A 17671-nucleotide genomic window follows, 5' to 3' on the forward strand; every position below is an offset into this window, starting at 1 on the left:
GATTAAGAGAGATGTTGGACCATAGCTAAATCCATTACTGACAAACACTTTCTGGACATCTTTGTGTGCATGAACATGCAGCACAGATTGGCTTGAAAGACTGCTTAATCATTAGGTCCATCAAGCCAATCTTCTACATCTAAAGAGCAAATCTGAATAATCCTGCTTGCTGGCTAGATCAGTAGTTTCCTAGTAAATACTGCTTCCTGGATACATTTACTAAAAGCACCATATTGTTATTTTTCTTCTTCTTGCCCCAACTTAACACCGTCACCTTAATTTGAAGATAGGAGTCTCAGACACAAACTTATCACAGTTACAGAGGTCAAAATACTACACTGATTTTCAAGATGATATTTAAACAGGATTACATTTTGGACTGATATCCTGAAAAGAACCCACTAGACTGACACTTATTTTGAGACAGAGAGAAAATCAGCCACTGAAATATTTTTTGGTGAAGAGCTTTTTGCAATTCATCCTTTCCAGAAACAGTCTGCAAATGTTTCTGCTCATTATTAAAGAAATCCTTGTAAAGGGTTTCAAGTCCTCAAAGAAAAGTCTCTTCATTATGGGAGAAAGAAGTCTAGTTAGTTTGCTTAATGTGCAACTGCAGAAATTCAGCAATGTCCCATTTCTATATGCCACCCCACTTCAGCAGTATTTAAGAAGGTTATTAGGTGTGTAAGCGAAGAATATTTTTGAAATTTATGGTGGAAGCTAGAGGAAACAACGTTTAAAAAAGAAAAAGCCAACACCACCCCACTTATGGAAAGCATCATGCACTTAATTGTCTTCTATAGCAGTTTCTATTGTATATCATTTAAAATTCTTTTAAAAATATACACAGGAGAAAACAATTACATAAGAAGATCAGTTTTAATTGAGGATAGTTTTAATGCTTACATTTTCCTACGTTACAGACTTTGGAGACTGTTTTATTCAAATAGACACAACATACAAGGAGATTAGCTCAGGCCTTTCCCAGCATGCTCTATACTGGAATATGTAACTTATATGCCCCAACCATTAGCCCAGATAATATATAAAATGCACCTTTGATTTCTAGGATCTGTGGCTGTAGTGTTTTCTTCATGATCTCCTTTCAAAGGTAAATTCATTTTGTAAAAAAAGTAAGTGGGGTCTAAATTAAGGCACAAATGCAGATTATTTAAAATGTTCAAATCCAACGCCCTATGAAAAAGCACCAGAGGGAAAAAAAGAGTGCATACAAGAAAGTGCTGTAGGATAGCATTCGGAATGAAAGCCCCAGGATCAGGAATCACAATAAATAATTGTATACACTGTTTCAGTACATTTTTTGCACTAAGCTTCATGGAAATTCAGACCTTTTCTATGACAAACTGACTCTAGTACAAAAAAGTCCTTTTCCTTAGGAGAAAGACTGATGGTCATACATACTAACAACATGAATAAACACTGCATTTTTTTCTTTTCCTCCAAGTCCAAACACAATTTGCTAAGTTAGAAATGACAATCCCTGGCAGAAATTAGGGGTTTTTTGACAAGTTAATCACACAGAGAATTAGAAATGTGAGACCAATAATTAGTGATAGATGTGAATGGGTTCAAGTAGAAAAAGTCCTGAGTGTAAGAGACTTTACACAACTTGACCTTGATTGGTGAACAGACAACAACAGAACAGGGACAAAAACCCCAATCCACTAGTTAATTTTCAGACTTCAGCCATTTTTTTCATAATACAGTGATCAATAACACAGTGATCATTAATTCTGTGGCAATAAAGTGTGCAGCAATGTTCTTTAAACAAGTTAAAGACACAACCTCAGATTTTTTTCAAGCTATCTGCAGATATTATTCCCAACTAACTACAGGTGTTTCCTACCTATTCCTTTTTACAGCCTAATCTTTTACTCCAATCTCAAGTGAGGCTACTAAAGAAAGTTATCTTGCCTAGGAATTTCTGCTGGAGTATGTTTGCTCAAGGATCACAGGGTTGGCCTGTTCTTGAGACAAATATGACTGAATGACTCCGACAGCTCTGTTCTACTAAGTTTAAAAGGCAATAGGCTGATTTCTGCAGAAAAATATTAAGTGAAATTCATGCAAGTGTAGTGTGTTATTATAAAAGTGGATGCTGTATATGTAGCATTCTGTACTTCTCACAGCCCATATGGTATCACCTTATTGAAATCAGACTTCGAAAGTCTGAAATTTACAGCTTTAACTAGAGCAATGCAAATCAGTAGCATCCTTTATATGGAATCACTTGGACTGTTCTACATGTACAAAAGACGTACTAACAATTTGCAAGCTTCACTGACAAATTCCATCGCATGCAAATAAATACTTTCAGCTGAGGTATGAGAAGCTTAATCGATGTCTTGACCGGTCTTTATATAAATACATATCAAACTCTAGGTCAACAAGCAGTTTTGTCAATAACTTGTTCCTTGGTTTTAACTGTGTATGCAGACAGGATCTATCAGGAATGCTAGCAAATTCATATTCAGCTGGAACTTACAGATGTCTAATGATTAATTACCTAGTTAATTTTTCTATCCTCCCAAACAAAACCCCTTCAGGCAGGGTATTTTCTTGGATCTAAATATTATGTAAATCCTAGACTTAAGCTTAGTCCCAGATACCTAAGTAAATGTGGAAAAAATATGAGGAAAAATATCCTGTCCAAGGAACATTAACATTCAGGAGTAAAAAGAGTTTTTCAAGATACTGTGATTCCTTTAGTTACCATCATCATCATCTTCAACAGGTTCTCGTAAACCATCACTCTGCCGACTTTTTCCAGTCATTTCTAATAATGCCTGAGCCTCAGGATCTACATCCAGGATACTCTTCTTACCTTTTATCTTAAAAATGAAAAAAAAATAAGATCTACTTAGTTTACCTGTAATTACAAATGAATCAATAGCAGGTCACAAGCAACAGTCATACTCAAAAAAGTCCACAAGTAACGTCATTTGTAAGCTCATCACTATGAAGCATACGTACTTCCCAATTACAGCATTTAAGATTCATGGGGATACATCAAGTGATGTTATTGCTTCAGTAACATAAAATGGTCATAAAATCTTCCTAAGGGGACAGTGGACTATTTCATATTTATTCAGGTTAAAAAACAGCCAGAACACACTGGTTAATCTGACCTCAATTTCAAGTACAGATGTGAATTTTTTCTGAAGAAGAGATTCAAGTATAGTTCAGTATTTTTTGTAAACAATTAGCTCTGTTTCTATTTACAGCTGTGTCCACTGAATAGACAGAACACATTAATTTAGTATGAAAAGGAAAAAAAAAACACCTGTGCAGAGCAGACAGTTTAATAAGAGAATAAATTACAGGGACAGAGGAGACTGGAAAAAGGCCTCCTACTCATTCCCAGAAACAAAACAGACACAGAAAGAGTAGTATAAATCTATTCACACACAATTTAAGCAACAAAGCTCTCCCTATGTATCCTTACAGAAACAAGACTTCCCAGAAATTTTGTACATTCCTGTTCTATACAGAGTATTAGCTGTTTAACTGCAGCTCCTGTGTTTTTATTAGTCCCCTGTCATATAAAAAAAGTGCTAGGATTGGAGCTGCAAGGATTACAAACAGATAATCTACTGTAAAAAGATAGTAAATTATAAACGTTACTGATAAAAAAAATCTTTTGGGTCACTCAGCTCTCTTCCTGAACTACAGATTACGCTTACTTGTGAGTTTCTAGTATGTGGTTTCGGTTTTGCACATAATGGGTTTTACTGAACTCCTCCAAGGAGGTTCCTCTCAGAGACCATTCCTCAATGTCAGAAAGGCCTTTGGAATTTCAGAATAAAATATTGCTCTTCTGACTCTGTTCTCTCATGGTTCCTGATGTTCTTTCATACTGGCAACCTCAATAATGCCACTACTGTTTTGCCATTTACTTGCTACAAAATATATGGCACCACAGGGCCATTAAAATATATATATATATGTTTGTATGTATGTATGAATGAAATATATAGAGATATTTATAGATATATACATATGTAGAGATATATTCATTACAATAGACAAGGCAGTGTTTAATGAGAAAATTGCAGTTGGGAGTTTTTTATTCACATCTCCCACTCCAATTAGGACCCAATTTCACAGGTTTCAATTTCTGTCACCTACCACTGCACTTTCTGGGAGGTCTCCCACTGCCCAAACTTCCATAGCATCCAGTGTAAAACTCTCTTTCGCTGACAGCTGGGGACTGTTGTAGGTGGTGCATCGAGGTTTTGCTTTACTGTGTCCTTTCCCATAGTCGCTGTCTATCCAGAGTCCGAAGTAATCGTGTTGTCCGCCCATACCCTGTGAATCAGAACAGCACATGAAATACTTGCTACACTTATAAAACACAGTGGGCAAGTTATGAAACCTAGAGTACAAATTGCTAGTTCCAGTATTTACTCCACACACCTACGAGCAGGTGAAGAAGGATTCTGAGTGAACATGGGCTTCTGTACTCAAATCAAGTATTCCTGAAGACAAACAAGGATTTACCTGTGTGCTACTGCCCTCCTTCTATGCTTTACAGAATATCAGTATTTGCAAGCACTTCAGCTGTATCTTGTTCCAGAAATTTAGCTTGCTGGCTTTCGTTTATTGACTAACAGTCCCATTTTAAATGGGGTGGAGGGACTGGCTTTAGCTGCCTCTCTTTTGTTTAGAAAAAATATCCACGTTAAAGGATAAAGTAGTTTGATGTACTCTACTTTTAGAGCAAATTTATTCTAGATTGCTGCAAGTCCCAGAGTTATGAGCACATAATCCTGGAAAAATGTTAAAAATAGGTGGTGTGCTGTGGTTGTGTAGAAAGTCCTCTGCATCTGGAGAGCTCATCTGTGGATTTCAGCAAGGGGAACTTCTGCCACTGAGATCACACAATAGCAGCAGCCTACGTACAACTCGTGTACACTATGTTGGGCTTTCTCTGTCTTCCATATTTTAAAAAGCACTCAGTGCGGCAGCAAGAACAGCCCATGGATGAATCTTCAATTATACAGATCAGCTAGCTCACTCTGTTTAAATGATGCGGATATGTGCAGCCAGTTCTTCTGGACAACAGGAATGGAGGACTACTTGAAGGGCTTGCATGATAACCAAACTTGGAGAAAAATTTCTTCCCAGAATCTCCATAAACCTAACCTGCACAGAGCTCAACTACTTGGGTCAGCTACAAATATATTCTATCTTAACTGATTTAGTACTTCAGTATAAATATCAACTGTAAAGGAAAGTAAAAACTCTACCAGTACTGTAAGCAGTTCTCCATAGCTATTCATAGTTCACATTTTATGCTCATTAAAGACGCTTAAAGGCAAAAAGCCCCCCCCCAAAACAAAAAAAAACCCCCACAAACTAAACCTCCTAGTAAAAGAGTGTCACAAATAGCACAGAGAAAGGATGAAAACTTTCTCTGAGAATAACAAGTGAAATAAATGTGCTCAAAACAGCAGAAGCAAAAACATGGGACACGTTCAAATATCAGCCATGAATCCAATTTCCAAATTGTCGTTTCTTAGTACTTACAAGTCCATTTGGCATTGTTTGTTGGCCATGGTTCAAATACATGTAGTGGTCATTGTATCCAGTGCATGTGTACACAGCAAGAGAGGGAAAAACAGAAAACAGAAAGCATCTGTTGTCACCTGCAAACAGAAAAAGAATCTGAGGTCAGCCAATTGGCCAAGCAGTAACTGGCCTACAAACAGGATAGGAAAAAAAAAAAGTTGAAGAAATGCAGCTGAATAAATCAAAGGCAGCATCTGCAATCTCTGAAAGCCAATCCTGAGGTCTAATCAAGATCTAGACCTATTGTTTACTCTCAGTTAACTCTGTGCAGGGTCACAGAAATCAATGGGATTACATGGCTGTGATCAAGGGCAGAGTCAGAGGCATGACTAGTACATTACATTACTATGTAAGGGTACATCTATCACAGGCTTGCATTGTATCACTAAAACTGGCCTACTGCTAGACCCATGCAAAGCGATACCAGTCTAGACTCCCTTCATTCTGACTCTATAGATATAGAGATCAGTTTGGGCTCAATGATTTAGAGAACAATTTTCATTATGCCCAGTTTTGTATTCAGAGGGGCCTGTGACACGATCGTCCTGTACCCTGCATGTTATCCTATCAGTAAAAAAGAAAAAGAAAATGTTGTCCAGTCAACATAATGAAATATTATACTAACTGAGTGAAGCAATAATCATCAAATATTGATCAAGTGTAGGAACTGATGAGCTTTATTTATCAAAAGTGAGGTTTCTCAGCAGGATAGATTGATATTCAGAGTCCATAGATTTTTTTTTCCTGAAAACTGTCACAAGAGTTCTTTCCAAAGAGTTAAAAAAAAAAAAAAAATCCTCTAAGTTTTCAAGGGAACAAAAAGTTCAGTTTGTCCAAAGGAACCTTCTGCTACAGAATTTTAAACGGGAAACAAAGGCAGAGTAAATGCACAAAAGGCAATAGGAGAGTCCAGGAGGCTTAGCCTGGTGTTTGGCTCAGTTGTTCCGAGATAGAAGATTGCCATCTGCTGGACATGTTATTTAAACATTAATTCATCTGCTATGCTGTATTTCCTTCATTTTCACCTGTGCAACTCTAGGGGTTGACGGATTTCACTTAAAAGAGAACTTGTTCCATGATCATTAAGTCCTGTAATTTTAAAGTTCTTATCAAATAACAGACAAACATTCATAAGTAACATGCCTGACTAGGTACAAGGAAAGAATAACTTGGCATGTATTTTACATGCTTGCAAAATGACTGTTATTTTTGCCATAAGAAAATACTCCTAAAGTATAGGAAATGTGTTTCATGTTATATAAGCAAAATAACAGTATCCATTAAGGGGACAGGATTGTTGTAGCTGTACAGAAGAAACAGTGTTCATCAAAGCCATGAGATATTAGCAAAAAAAAGGAAAAGTGAGCCTTGCCTTGAAACTGTGGCTTCACCTCCCAGGAGTGAGATGCAAATCCACCGAAGATATAACCATCTAAGTCCTTTAAGATCACTATGCAGGGACCTTTGTTCACAATATGCCCACATAACTGTGAAAAACTTTCTCCATGAACTCTAGAAGAAAATAAAAGCTGCCACTTATGCTGTAGCTCTGCAGGCAGATGGGAGTTGATGTATATGATGGATGGGATGTCAAAGAGACTGATGAGTCCTCTTCCTTTGATGCCTTTGCAGCCTGGAACCAAGTTGATTATGTCTTTGGCTTGATCGAGGAGAGAATGCAAGACATGGAAGCCTTGTCTGATAACAACACTGAGGAAAGTTGAGATCTGCGGAACTCGGTACACCCAGTCCTCAATGACACTTTGGTCAAAAGTGGTCTCCATCAGCTGAGGACCCACAGGTTTCTTCCCATCTAAATAACAAGACACATGGCAACATTAATTAGCTGGCATAAGTGCTATCCATTGGTTGGGCTAACATGCCTAAGAAACATGAACTCCTAATTATATGAGATTTTCTTTGTAAGATAGCGAAATCTATTATCGCAACAAGGCAAAGGTAATCCTGGGCTCTGCAAATGCACATATAATCATAAATATATGCAGATCCATCAAAATACCAGTCACCTGCAAGTTAGGCATTTGTAAAACACACATGTTCCATGACAAAGAGCTTTGCAAGCCCATTTAAACTGGGACTTCAAACCAAAAGCATTTAGATAAGGAATTTGGGAAGGTAAAATAACCAAAATTCCTAAGTCACTCTCAAACTACCAGGTTTTAAATCCTGATCTCACTGTTTAAATTCAAGGCAAATATGACCCAAAGAGCATAATCCTTGTGAGATAAGTGATCCTGCAAGCTCTGTGCCATTCTGGGATATATTACACCAGCACTGCTCACCTGCAAGCTTCAATTCTGATAGCAGCTGAGAAGCCAAAGCCTTCACTCCACTTGCAGAATCTCTAGTATTCTCCAAATTCCAACCTTTTAGTTCCTTCCTGTAATTCAGTACATGGACTAGAGACATGATCAGATCCTCTGTGAACTTAAAAGGTTAAAACATTACCATTATGGTATTTTTTCAATAAAATTGCTAAGAGCTTCAAAAGACTACCACACACTTTCCGGGAATAGAGTCAAGTGGTACTGATACTGTACTCCCAGTGGCAGAAACCTCTTCTCATGAAGAGTCAGAAAGAACACAAGCGCTATCTCAGTGTCATAGATTTTGAAAAACACCCTTTTCCAAGACACTTTGCAAATGTTACTTGACAAAGCATCTCTGTAAAACACAGTGGTGGGTTGGGGGCAAATTTTGCAGTGACAGGAGCCAGTATTGAATTAATATTTTGTGAGACCCCACTCCCCCACCTTGCAAGCTACACGTTTGATTCACACATCTAGCCTGTCCCTGCAGGACCACGTCACCACCAGTGACACCACAGCAGGAAGACGGGTGAGGTGAGCAGAGGCCTGCATTCAAGTTGGACAGCTGTTAAAGTGTTAAACAGCTCTGACAGTTGGATGAGCTAAGACACAGATAAGGGGTCAGACTGTTCCCCCTCAGTTCAGGCTGTGCTCCCATGTGGAGTCACACTGCCTCATAATTGCTCTGGAAAGTGTTTTTTCCTCAGTTCCAGGAATCATGTGCCAGCCACACCATAACATTTGCTAGCTTTCAACTCTGGCCATTTTCTGCACCTTTCAGAGTGCACTTGTGAACTCTCAGATGAAGCAGTCAGGGGGGACCCTAAAAATCCAGCTCCCGATTTTCAAGTAAGCAGGTTGGCATGGAAAATGCTTGAAAATGGTCATCTTATATAACCTGATTTGCTTACACTGTCCAAGATCAGCAAGTCACTGGCAGAGACGTGGAGGAAAAAAAGTCAGAAATCCCTATTCTGAATCTCACGGTCTAAGGATCACCTTCAAATTAACAATTAACAGCCCGCAGTCTCTGCTCCCTTATAGCCCCCCTTCATTAGACCACATTTAACTGCTTGTTTACCTCTTGGATTTGTTTGCCCTTCACAGGCCCTTCTGTCTGGGAGATCATTCTCATTATTATGGTAATCTTCTCATCTGCATTCCCTTTTAAGAGGTTTGACATAAAAATTACAAACTGCTCCTTAGCAATCTGTTCACTTGGTCCAGATGACTTCCCAGTTAGGTCAATACTTTTCATTCCATTGTACAACCGAACAGTCATTTGCTCTGGTAATGGTTCCCGCATATAGGCCTACCAGTAGAAAAATAACAAAGAACATATTTTAAAAATGAAGAATAGTTAATATATTCCAGCTAACCTGTGCAGAGGTATACTGCTTATACACCAAATATCTACTAACAGAAACAAACTTTTGTTAAAGGATGGGTTTTCCAAGAGAAAAAACTCAAATATTCACAATATCTCCTTTACAATGCAATTTAGTGATTTAAATTGGTACAGTTATTCTAAAAATGCCATGGACTTTAAGAAGAAAGCTGCAAAGCATTAACAGGATACTAGCAAAAGATTTCTATATGATGACTGTTGCAAAGGTTTACGACTCTGGCAGTCCAGGATTTAAAATTATGTTACACTAATAATAACTCTGATTTTGGTAGTGGAGTTCACAGATATTTAAAAACAAATGGGAAGTAAAGCTTTTGCATGTCTCAGTTTTGGCCTCATGAAAATGCAGGCAAGGTGTTTAACTAGAATGCAGATGTAGAAACAATTTTGAAAAGCTTCCCACTGCATAGCAACATTCAATTCAAGCATCAAACTAAATTTAAATCACCTGACTTACATAAGGTATCCCTGATGTTAAGACAGCTGAAATCAAAGTTTATTCATCCAAGTTGCATGACTGGCCCTTTGAATTGCAGTCTGACTTGTATACATCATTATATATCACAACACTGCGGGGAAGATTTGACTCTTTATTCAAGAAACTTTCACAGCGTTCAAGATAATTACAGGATATAAAAATAAATCATACAAAACACATCCATACACCAGAATATGATTACACAGTATCCTCACTGTGCAAAGGACTGTGCCTAACATGCTAAATACCTGACCTCACTCTTATATGCAGAGGTGTAGCCCAATGGGGACTGCGCCGAAATCAATGGAGCCCCACCTGCGTAAAAGCACTCTAGATCTATTCAATGGAGTTGCCATTACCAACCCACTGCTGGCTCAATACCACTCTTACTGAAGCCACCAGGGCTATTCCTATTTGATGTTGATGGTTACTGCTGTGCGCACAGGCTGTGATCCAACATGCCCACCTCTAGCCTGCTTCTATTGACGTCAACGGTAAAACTCCCATTGATTTCAGTAGGAGCAGAACTGGCAGCCACAGCCATAGATACTGGAGTGCTTTATACTGAGAGAGGGACTGTCACAGGGGGTACAGCTGTCTTCAGGAGGCTTTCTAAAAGTGCTACGTGAGCCTAAAGTAAGATAAACAGCAGGGAAAATCATTACACACACTACACTTCAGGGCTTTTTACTTGACACTGCAGTATTACCTGCCTACTCCCTACTTTTTCCCACCCTCCACTAACTTTGTTGCACTGTTCTGTTATGCTTAGAGCTATTCCAGTGAGTAGATTTGGTGGGGGGAGGGAAGGAGGGCTGCAAAAAGGGAAGTTTTAATAAACATCTAACAAACTCACCTCTCTGACATTTTAAAATCCTGTCTCAAATGCCTTCAAAGGAGTAAGTACCTAGAGATTCCTGTTTTACCTGCTATCCAAGCTATGCAATGCCGCCCGCACTCTGGTCCAGAAGCCAGGCAGTTTCCTTCTAGTTAAGTGCTGAGCCTAAGCAGAGCACAGTGGCTTGGGGATGGTGCCCTGTCAATGCTATCAGATTGCTGCTAGATTAAATCCATCACATATCCACCTAGCTCAGGCATGAGCACAGATGCATACTACGCAGGTGTGTCATTGCAATTGCTTAGTCCCTGTACTAAGGAATTAGGCACATACAGACAGTCTTTTAAAAGATTTTAAGTAGGCAAAGCAAAAAGGCAGGCAGCGAAAAGAAAAAGGTTCGTCAAGTGTCACATCAAGCTAGGGACAAAGCTTGAAAGAGAAATTCTTCCAGGTTCCAGCTGAATAAAGGGCCACAGTTTTAGATGTATTAGGATTAAAAGGCTGGGCAGCAGCAACACTGTTTCCAAACTGGTGACAGCTCATAAAAAGCCAGGCTGGAGCAAGGCTAATGCTTCTCTGTATGCAAACGTATTACTCAATACAGGCATACCTCGTTTTATCGTGCTTCGCAGATATTGCCTTTTTTTTAAACAAATTGAAGGTTTGTGGCAACCCTGTGTCGAGCAAGTCTATCAGCGCCATTTTTCCAACAGCACATGCTCACTTCGTGTCTCTGTGTCACATTTTGGTAATTCTTGCAATATTTTAAACTTTTTCATTATTATTATATCTGTTATGATTGACCTGTGATCTTGGATGTTACTACTGTAATTGTTTTGGGGTGCCATGAACCATGCCCATATAAGATGGTGAACTTAATCGATAAATGTGGTGTGTGTTCTGACTGCTTCACCGACCAGCCATTCCTCCGTCTCGCTCCCTCTCCTCGGGCCTCCCTATTCCCTGAGACACAACAACATTGAAATTAGGCCAGTTAATAACCCTACAATCGCTTCTAAGTGTTCTAGTGAAAGGAAGAGACACATGTCTCTCACTTGAAATCAAAAGCTAGGAATGATTCAGCTTAGTGAGAAAGGCATGTCGAAAGCCAAGATAGGCCGAAAGCTCGGCCTCTTGCGCCAGACAGGGAGCCAAGTTGTGAATGAAAAGGAAAAATTCTTGAAGGAAATTCAAAGTGCTACTCCAGGGAACACACAAATGATAAGAAAGCGAAAGAGCCCTATTGCTGATAAAGTTGTAGCGGTCTGAATAGAAGATCAAACCAGCCACAACAGTCCCTTAAGTCAAAGCCTCATCCAGAGCAAGGCCTTAACTCTCTTCAATTCTATGAAGGCTGAGAGAGGTGAGGAAACTACAGAAGAAAAGTTTGAAGCTAGCAGAGGGTGGTTCATGAGGTTTAAGGAAAGAAGCCGCCTCCATAATATAAAAGTGCAAGGCGAAGCAGCAAGTGCTGATGTAGAAGCTGCAGCAAGTTATCAGAAGATCTAGCTAAGATAATTGACAAAGATGGCTACGCTAAACAACAGATTTTCAGTGTAGACAAAAACAGCCTTCTACTGGAAGAAGATGCCATCTAGGACCTTCATAGCTAGAGAGAAGTCGATGCCTGGCTTCAAAGCTTCAAAGGACAGGCCGACTCTCTTGTTAGGGGCTAGTACAGCTGGTGACTAAGTTGAAGCCAATGCTCATTTACCATTCCAAAAATCCTAGGGCCCTGAAGAATTATGCTAAATCTACTCTGCTTGTGCTCTATAAATGGAACAACAAAGCCTGGATGACAGCACATCTGTTTACAACATGGTTTACTGAATATTTTAAGCCCACTGTTGACACCTACTGCTCAGAAAAGATATTCCTTTCAAAATATTACTGCTCATTGACAATGCATCTGGTCACCCAAGAGCTCTGATGGAGACGTACAATGAGATTAATGTTGTTTTCGTGCCTGCTAACACAACACCCATTCTGCAGCCCATGGATCAAGGAGTAATTTTGACTTTCAAGTCTTATTATTTAAGAAACACATTTCGTAAGGCTACAGCTGCCATAGACAGTGATTCCTCTGATGGATCTGGGCAAAGTAAACTGAAAACCTTCTGGAAAGGATTCACCATTCTAGATGCCATTAAGAACATTCCTGATTCATGGGAGGAGGTCATGGAGAGAAGTTGATTCCAACCCTCATGGATGACTTGGAGGGGTTCAAGACTTCAGTGGAAGAAGTAGCGGCAGATGTGGTGGAGACAGCAAGAGAACTAGAATTAGAAGTGGAGCCTGAAGATGTGACTGAATTGCTGCAATCTCATGACAAAACTTTAACGGATGAGGAGTTGCTTCTTATGGATGAGCAAAGAAAGCGGTTTCTTGAGATGGAATCTACTCCTGGTCAAGATGCTGTGAACATTGTTGAAATGACAACAGAGGATTGAGAATATTACATGAACTTAGTTGATAAAGCAGAGGTAGGGTTTGAGAGGATTGACTCCAGTTTTGAAAGAAGTTCTATTGTGGGTAAAATGCTGTCAAACAGCATTGCATGCTACACAGAAATCCTTCATGAAAGGAAGAGTCAATCGATGCAGCAATTCATTGCTGTCTTATTTTAAGAAATTGCCACTGCCACCCCAACCTTCAGCAACCACCACCCTGATCAGTCAGCAACCATCAACATCGAGGCAAGACCCTCCATCAGCAAAAAGATTACGACTCGCTGAAGGTTCAGATGACGGTTACCATTTTTTAGCAATAAAGTAATTTTTAATTAATGTATGTTCATTGTTTTTTTTAGACATAATGCTATTGCACACTTAACAGACTACAGTATAGCGTAAACATAACTTTTATACGCACTGGGAAACCAAAAAATTCATGTGACTCACTTTATTGCGATATTCGCTTTATTGCGGTGGTCTGGAACCAAACCCACAATATCTCCAAGGTATGCCTGTACCCTAAAACATCCTGCCTCTTTCACAGAGTTTTAATTTAACTGATTCTTTTAACTGTGCAGTGTATATAAAAGTGCACTTTTAATATTGCATTCATTTGGCCATATTGATTCTTGCCTAATTGAAGATTTCAAACATTACAACGAATCATTTTCCTCTTCTTTCTTGATTAGAAAATGAATGCGAAGTTAATCAGAGAGCATAATATATGTTAATTAACTAAAACAGGGAGCTGCCGCTTAATCAAGTAAAATTAAATTATCTCCTTTTGATGCAAGTGAAAAGATTAGAGACAGACGTGTGCAACTGAGAAAGATATAATCAAATACAAACTGAATTCATGACAGCTTTGCAAGAAAATCTGTAAATAATCACACGCTACGGACTTTGCGGGGGAAGACCATTCTCCTATTTTCTAGTTTCTGTAAAAATATTTTCATACCTCCCAAGTTACTTCAGAATCGGGAAAGCTGTGGATGGATCCAATAATGCAATTTAAGAGACACATTAATTCAAACTCAATAGTCATTATTCACCTTAAACTGTAAGAAAATATTAGATATCATTAACTGTTCAACTGAAACAAACAACCCTTAAAAGCAATTACTGGCACATCTCTAATTCCTTTTTGGAACTACGTTCTAGACACTACATTACAGATGTAATAGATTTTCTTGCCTGTAGTGCTGCCAGAGTCACAGTTTTTTTCGTAGCTTTTCCATTTTTTGCTCCTGCTGCGCCACTTGATCCTGATAAGGTATCAAACATTCCATCAATGTCAGTCTGCTCTTCTGGAAGAAATCTGGAAAGGTGATTCTGATAGGCATTGCTTTCTGCATTTCCCATCTTTTAAAAAAGGTAATGAAAACCTGAAACAAAGGAAAAGGAAGACAAAAAATGTAAAGAGAGAAAAACCACAATGGCAGCAAAAGACACACCAGACACATCAGACCTGTGCAAGTTTTGTGAGAGCAGCAAATCACTAGCTTTCTAATAAGCTATTAAAACTGGTGATAATTCTCCATGAATACAGAGGTTAAATGAATCTGAAGGAGAAACATGTGAACATTAACTAGAGTTTAAAAAAAAAAAAGATCTGTCAGCTCTCTGCTAAGACCACCCTGTCTACCAATTCAAACATCATTCAAGTCTCATCAAATGGAAAAACCAATATGATTTAATGATTAAATTAGCTTGTACAAAGTGACCATTACTCTGTCAGCTGGAATACATCAGTAACACGAAGGGAATAGCCTGATTATGGATTGTTTATGACAGATTATGCTACATCTTTCTGACGCATTAATGGACTGAAGCTAATACTAAAGTATGTGACACTAAAACACCCTCACTCGTAAGCCTCAAGACCACATGAGAATGTTTTTCTAGGGACGCAATTCAGAAATCATTCAAAAGGCTGCCAAGAAACACAAAGTAACCAAAACATTTGGGAAGAGGACTCAAGATCATCAAAAATGCACAGCTTCATATGATGCTGATAAATTGTGAGAGCTGGCACCCACAGAATTAGGGTTTAAAAAAAAAAAAAAGTTTAATGGTACAACTATGATTTCTCTCACTATACCAGGATTCACCCGCACTAAGCAGACCAGTTTAATTTAGCATAAATTTGTACATTCCTCAGGCAGGGAATCTATTGCCCAGGATCCCAAACGGTTACTAGCTATGAGCACTTTTTATTAAAATGGAAGATAGGTTTTTGAAATAAGAACCAAGAAAAGTGGTATGCCAAAGTTGAAAAACCAGATTATACGCACTGTTCCTGTACATTAGCAATCCAAGCGCTTGTTCTGAAGGTTTTATCTATTCCTATTAAGATTTCATAGCAAGACCAAGGGGAACAGGAGGAGGAGAAAGTACATGCAGACACTTCAATAAATGGACCTGGAGGGTACAAGGTGTTTGCCCCATCTCCTTGTACAGCAACCTTGTTTAAAAAGGGGCTGGATTTCACAGAAATGTTGTCCTGCTTAGTGCTATAAGCAATATTTCACCTTTTTATTAAACTGAATAATACTTATTAACAGAATTTAATAAACAATTCCAAATTATTAATAATTTAGAAAAAATGAAGGAGATGAGGCATTGGAAATTAACAATATTAAGCCAGAAATTCATTTTAACTTTTTTTTTTTTTTTTAAGCTGCGGGGAGATTTTTGTCGGGCAGAAATTTTGTCCTTTAAAGTCCCTTAAAATATTAGCTGCCTTTTTTAGCAGGAAAAGACAAGTTTAGAGGAGCGAGGTTCCAGTGTAGCCCTTGCTTCTCTCGTTTATTACCACCGTCTGCTCCTGTTTCCTGAAAGGAAAAAGGGAAAAGAAGAGAAGAAGAGCTGCACGGAGGGGAAGACCCGCTGGCGCCGTTTTCCAGCCAGGGCCCTATCGCGGCCCCACAAGGCCTCGGCTCGGGCCGCTCCAGCCTCCTGCCACCACCTAACGCCGAATTTAACGAGCGCAAGCGGCGCCGCGCCCCGGCGGCAGGGCCAGCACGGCGCCGACCCCCAGCAGCCGTTTGGGGCGTTTTCCCCCGTTTCACTGAGCGCCGACTCCTTCCCACCCCGCTCCGCGGAGCCGGTTGGGGCCTCCCGGGGGGCCCGGGCAGAGCCGGGGAGGGCGGCGCGAGGCCCCGCCATGGCCGCGGCAACCCCGCCCGCCTCCCTCCTTACCGGCAGGGCGCCGCCAGCCGCCGGCTCGCCGCGTACAACCACCCCCCCGGCTCGGCCCCCGCCTCTCAGCACCGCTGCGGCGGCAGCTCGGCCCGGCCCGGCCCCGCGGGCCGCCCGTCTGGGGCGGAGCCGGCCGCGGCGGGAAATGGCACCGCCCCTCGGCCCTTGCGGGAAATGGCGCCGCCCCTCGGCCCTTGCGGGAAATGGCGCCGCCTCTCGCAGGGCCGCGGCGGGGGGCGGGCCCGGGGACCTCGCGGGCCCTAAAGCGCGGCTCCGAAGGAAGGCGAAAATTCAGAGTTTTGCAGGGGGCGTCGGAGAAAGTAGCACGTTGTCACTGAGGCAGACCGGCTGCCCACGGAGGACCTGCCAGCAAGCGTAGTACGGCTTGGTGCCGGCTGGTTTTCAAAGGCGCTGGGGCAGCTCCAGCCCAGGCCCCTGGGGCAAGGCCTCACCGGCGCTGCTCCGTGCTGGAAAACGGCTCTTTGCTTTTCCTTTTCCCCTTTTTTTTGTTTTCTGAGGTGGGGGGAGCGTATGTATCTGTATACACACCCATATATTTATATACACAGGGACAGAAGGTTGACAGGGCAAATGAGAACCAACGGACATTACTAGGAGCAAGAGAGATGAGACACTGAAGTGAGATTTTTCTCGTAAGTGGAAATACAAAAAAAATTGCTCAGTGCAAGGGTTAGACTTCTCTGCCGCGGCTGGCAAGATAACACCACTCCACTGACTGGAAGATAAAGGCTGAGAGACAAACACGAGGTTACAGGGACAGTGTTTTGGTATCGGCTGTTCAGCAGGAGTCATAAACGCTTGTGAGAATATTACCAGCTAAGTGCTTGCAAAACTATTACCAGAACTTGCTCTTTTCGATCAATAACTGGCTCTTTTCATCTCGGCGAAGCGACTTCAGCAGCGCTCTTCTTTTACTTTCAGCCGCCAGGTTTCCTTGCCCTGATATATCCAGGCCTTTGCCTGCTTAGCCGTGGCGCTTCGCGTGCCCAGGGTTAGTCGAATTCCCACATGTTTGCTGCCAGGTTTCCGCACGAAGCCTCCTTCCAGCCTGGAGGGGAATACGTGCGGATCCCCACAAAGCTGGCGTTGTCTGCGTTCCTGCAGCCTGGTACTTTGGGGTGGGTTAGCAGCTTGGGCATTTAACTTTCAGTAAGATCAGTGTCTTTTCAGCAGAAAGTGTCTGTGGTCCTTTTTGTGTACAAAAGAAAGAAAACTGTCTGTAGTAGTCAAGGCAGAGTTCCCACTTGTTTTCTTCTTGTACTCCAAGCAAAAATCCTGATAAAGTTAAGTTCCCCAAATACTCTGTTTTCTTAAATCTTCATAGTACTCAAAACTCTATAAAAACCATAT

General features: G+C 40.6%; 1 protein-coding gene across 3 annotated transcripts; it reads right to left on the minus strand.

Annotated features, from left to right (window-relative positions):
* Positions 1–860: 860 nt before the first annotated feature.
* On the minus strand, positions 861–16398 carry MEAK7 (MTOR associated protein, eak-7 homolog). 3 transcript variants are annotated; one of them, XM_026092071.1, is made up of 8 exons: positions 16301–16398; positions 14294–14484; positions 9004–9234; positions 7896–8040; positions 6965–7405; positions 5551–5669; positions 4150–4329; positions 861–2852 (listed from the first exon to the last, which is right to left on the minus strand). In XM_026092071.1, exons 2-8 carry the CDS (start codon positions 14459–14461, stop codon positions 2727–2729), a joined length of 1410 nt encoding a protein of 469 aa, XP_025947856.1. In that variant the 5' UTR covers positions 14462–14484; positions 16301–16398; the 3' UTR covers positions 861–2726. The 3 variants fall into 3 exon arrangements, with proteins under 3 accessions (XP_025947856.1, XP_025947857.1, XP_025947858.1); XM_026092072.1 differs by lacking the exon at positions 16301–16398 and adding an exon at positions 15394–16045; XM_026092073.1 differs by lacking the exons at positions 14294–14484; positions 16301–16398 and adding an exon at positions 9788–11317.
* Between the last annotated feature and the right edge of the window lie 1273 nt (positions 16399–17671).

This window comes from Apteryx rowi, unplaced genomic scaffold, assembly GCF_003343035.1.
Source record: "Apteryx rowi isolate R43461 unplaced genomic scaffold, aptRow1 scaffold_94, whole genome shotgun sequence".
Lineage (NCBI taxonomy): Eukaryota > Metazoa > Chordata > Aves > Apterygiformes > Apterygidae > Apteryx > Apteryx rowi.

Bases quoted from the DNA above. Each gene is read 5' to 3' on its own strand.
- MEAK7 (XM_026092071.1), bottom strand. From the start codon at position 14,461: ATGGGAAATGCAGAAAGCAATGCCTATCAGAATCACCTTTCCAGATTT. The intron at 9,235-14,293 runs GCAAGAAAATCT...TTCTACTGGTAG, and splicing joins TGACTCTGGCAGCACTACAG to GCCTATATGCGGGAACCATT. The intron at 5,670-6,964 runs GCAAGGCTCACT...TTCTGTTTGCAG, and splicing joins GGTGAAGCCACAGTTTCAAG to GTGACAACAGATGCTTTCTG.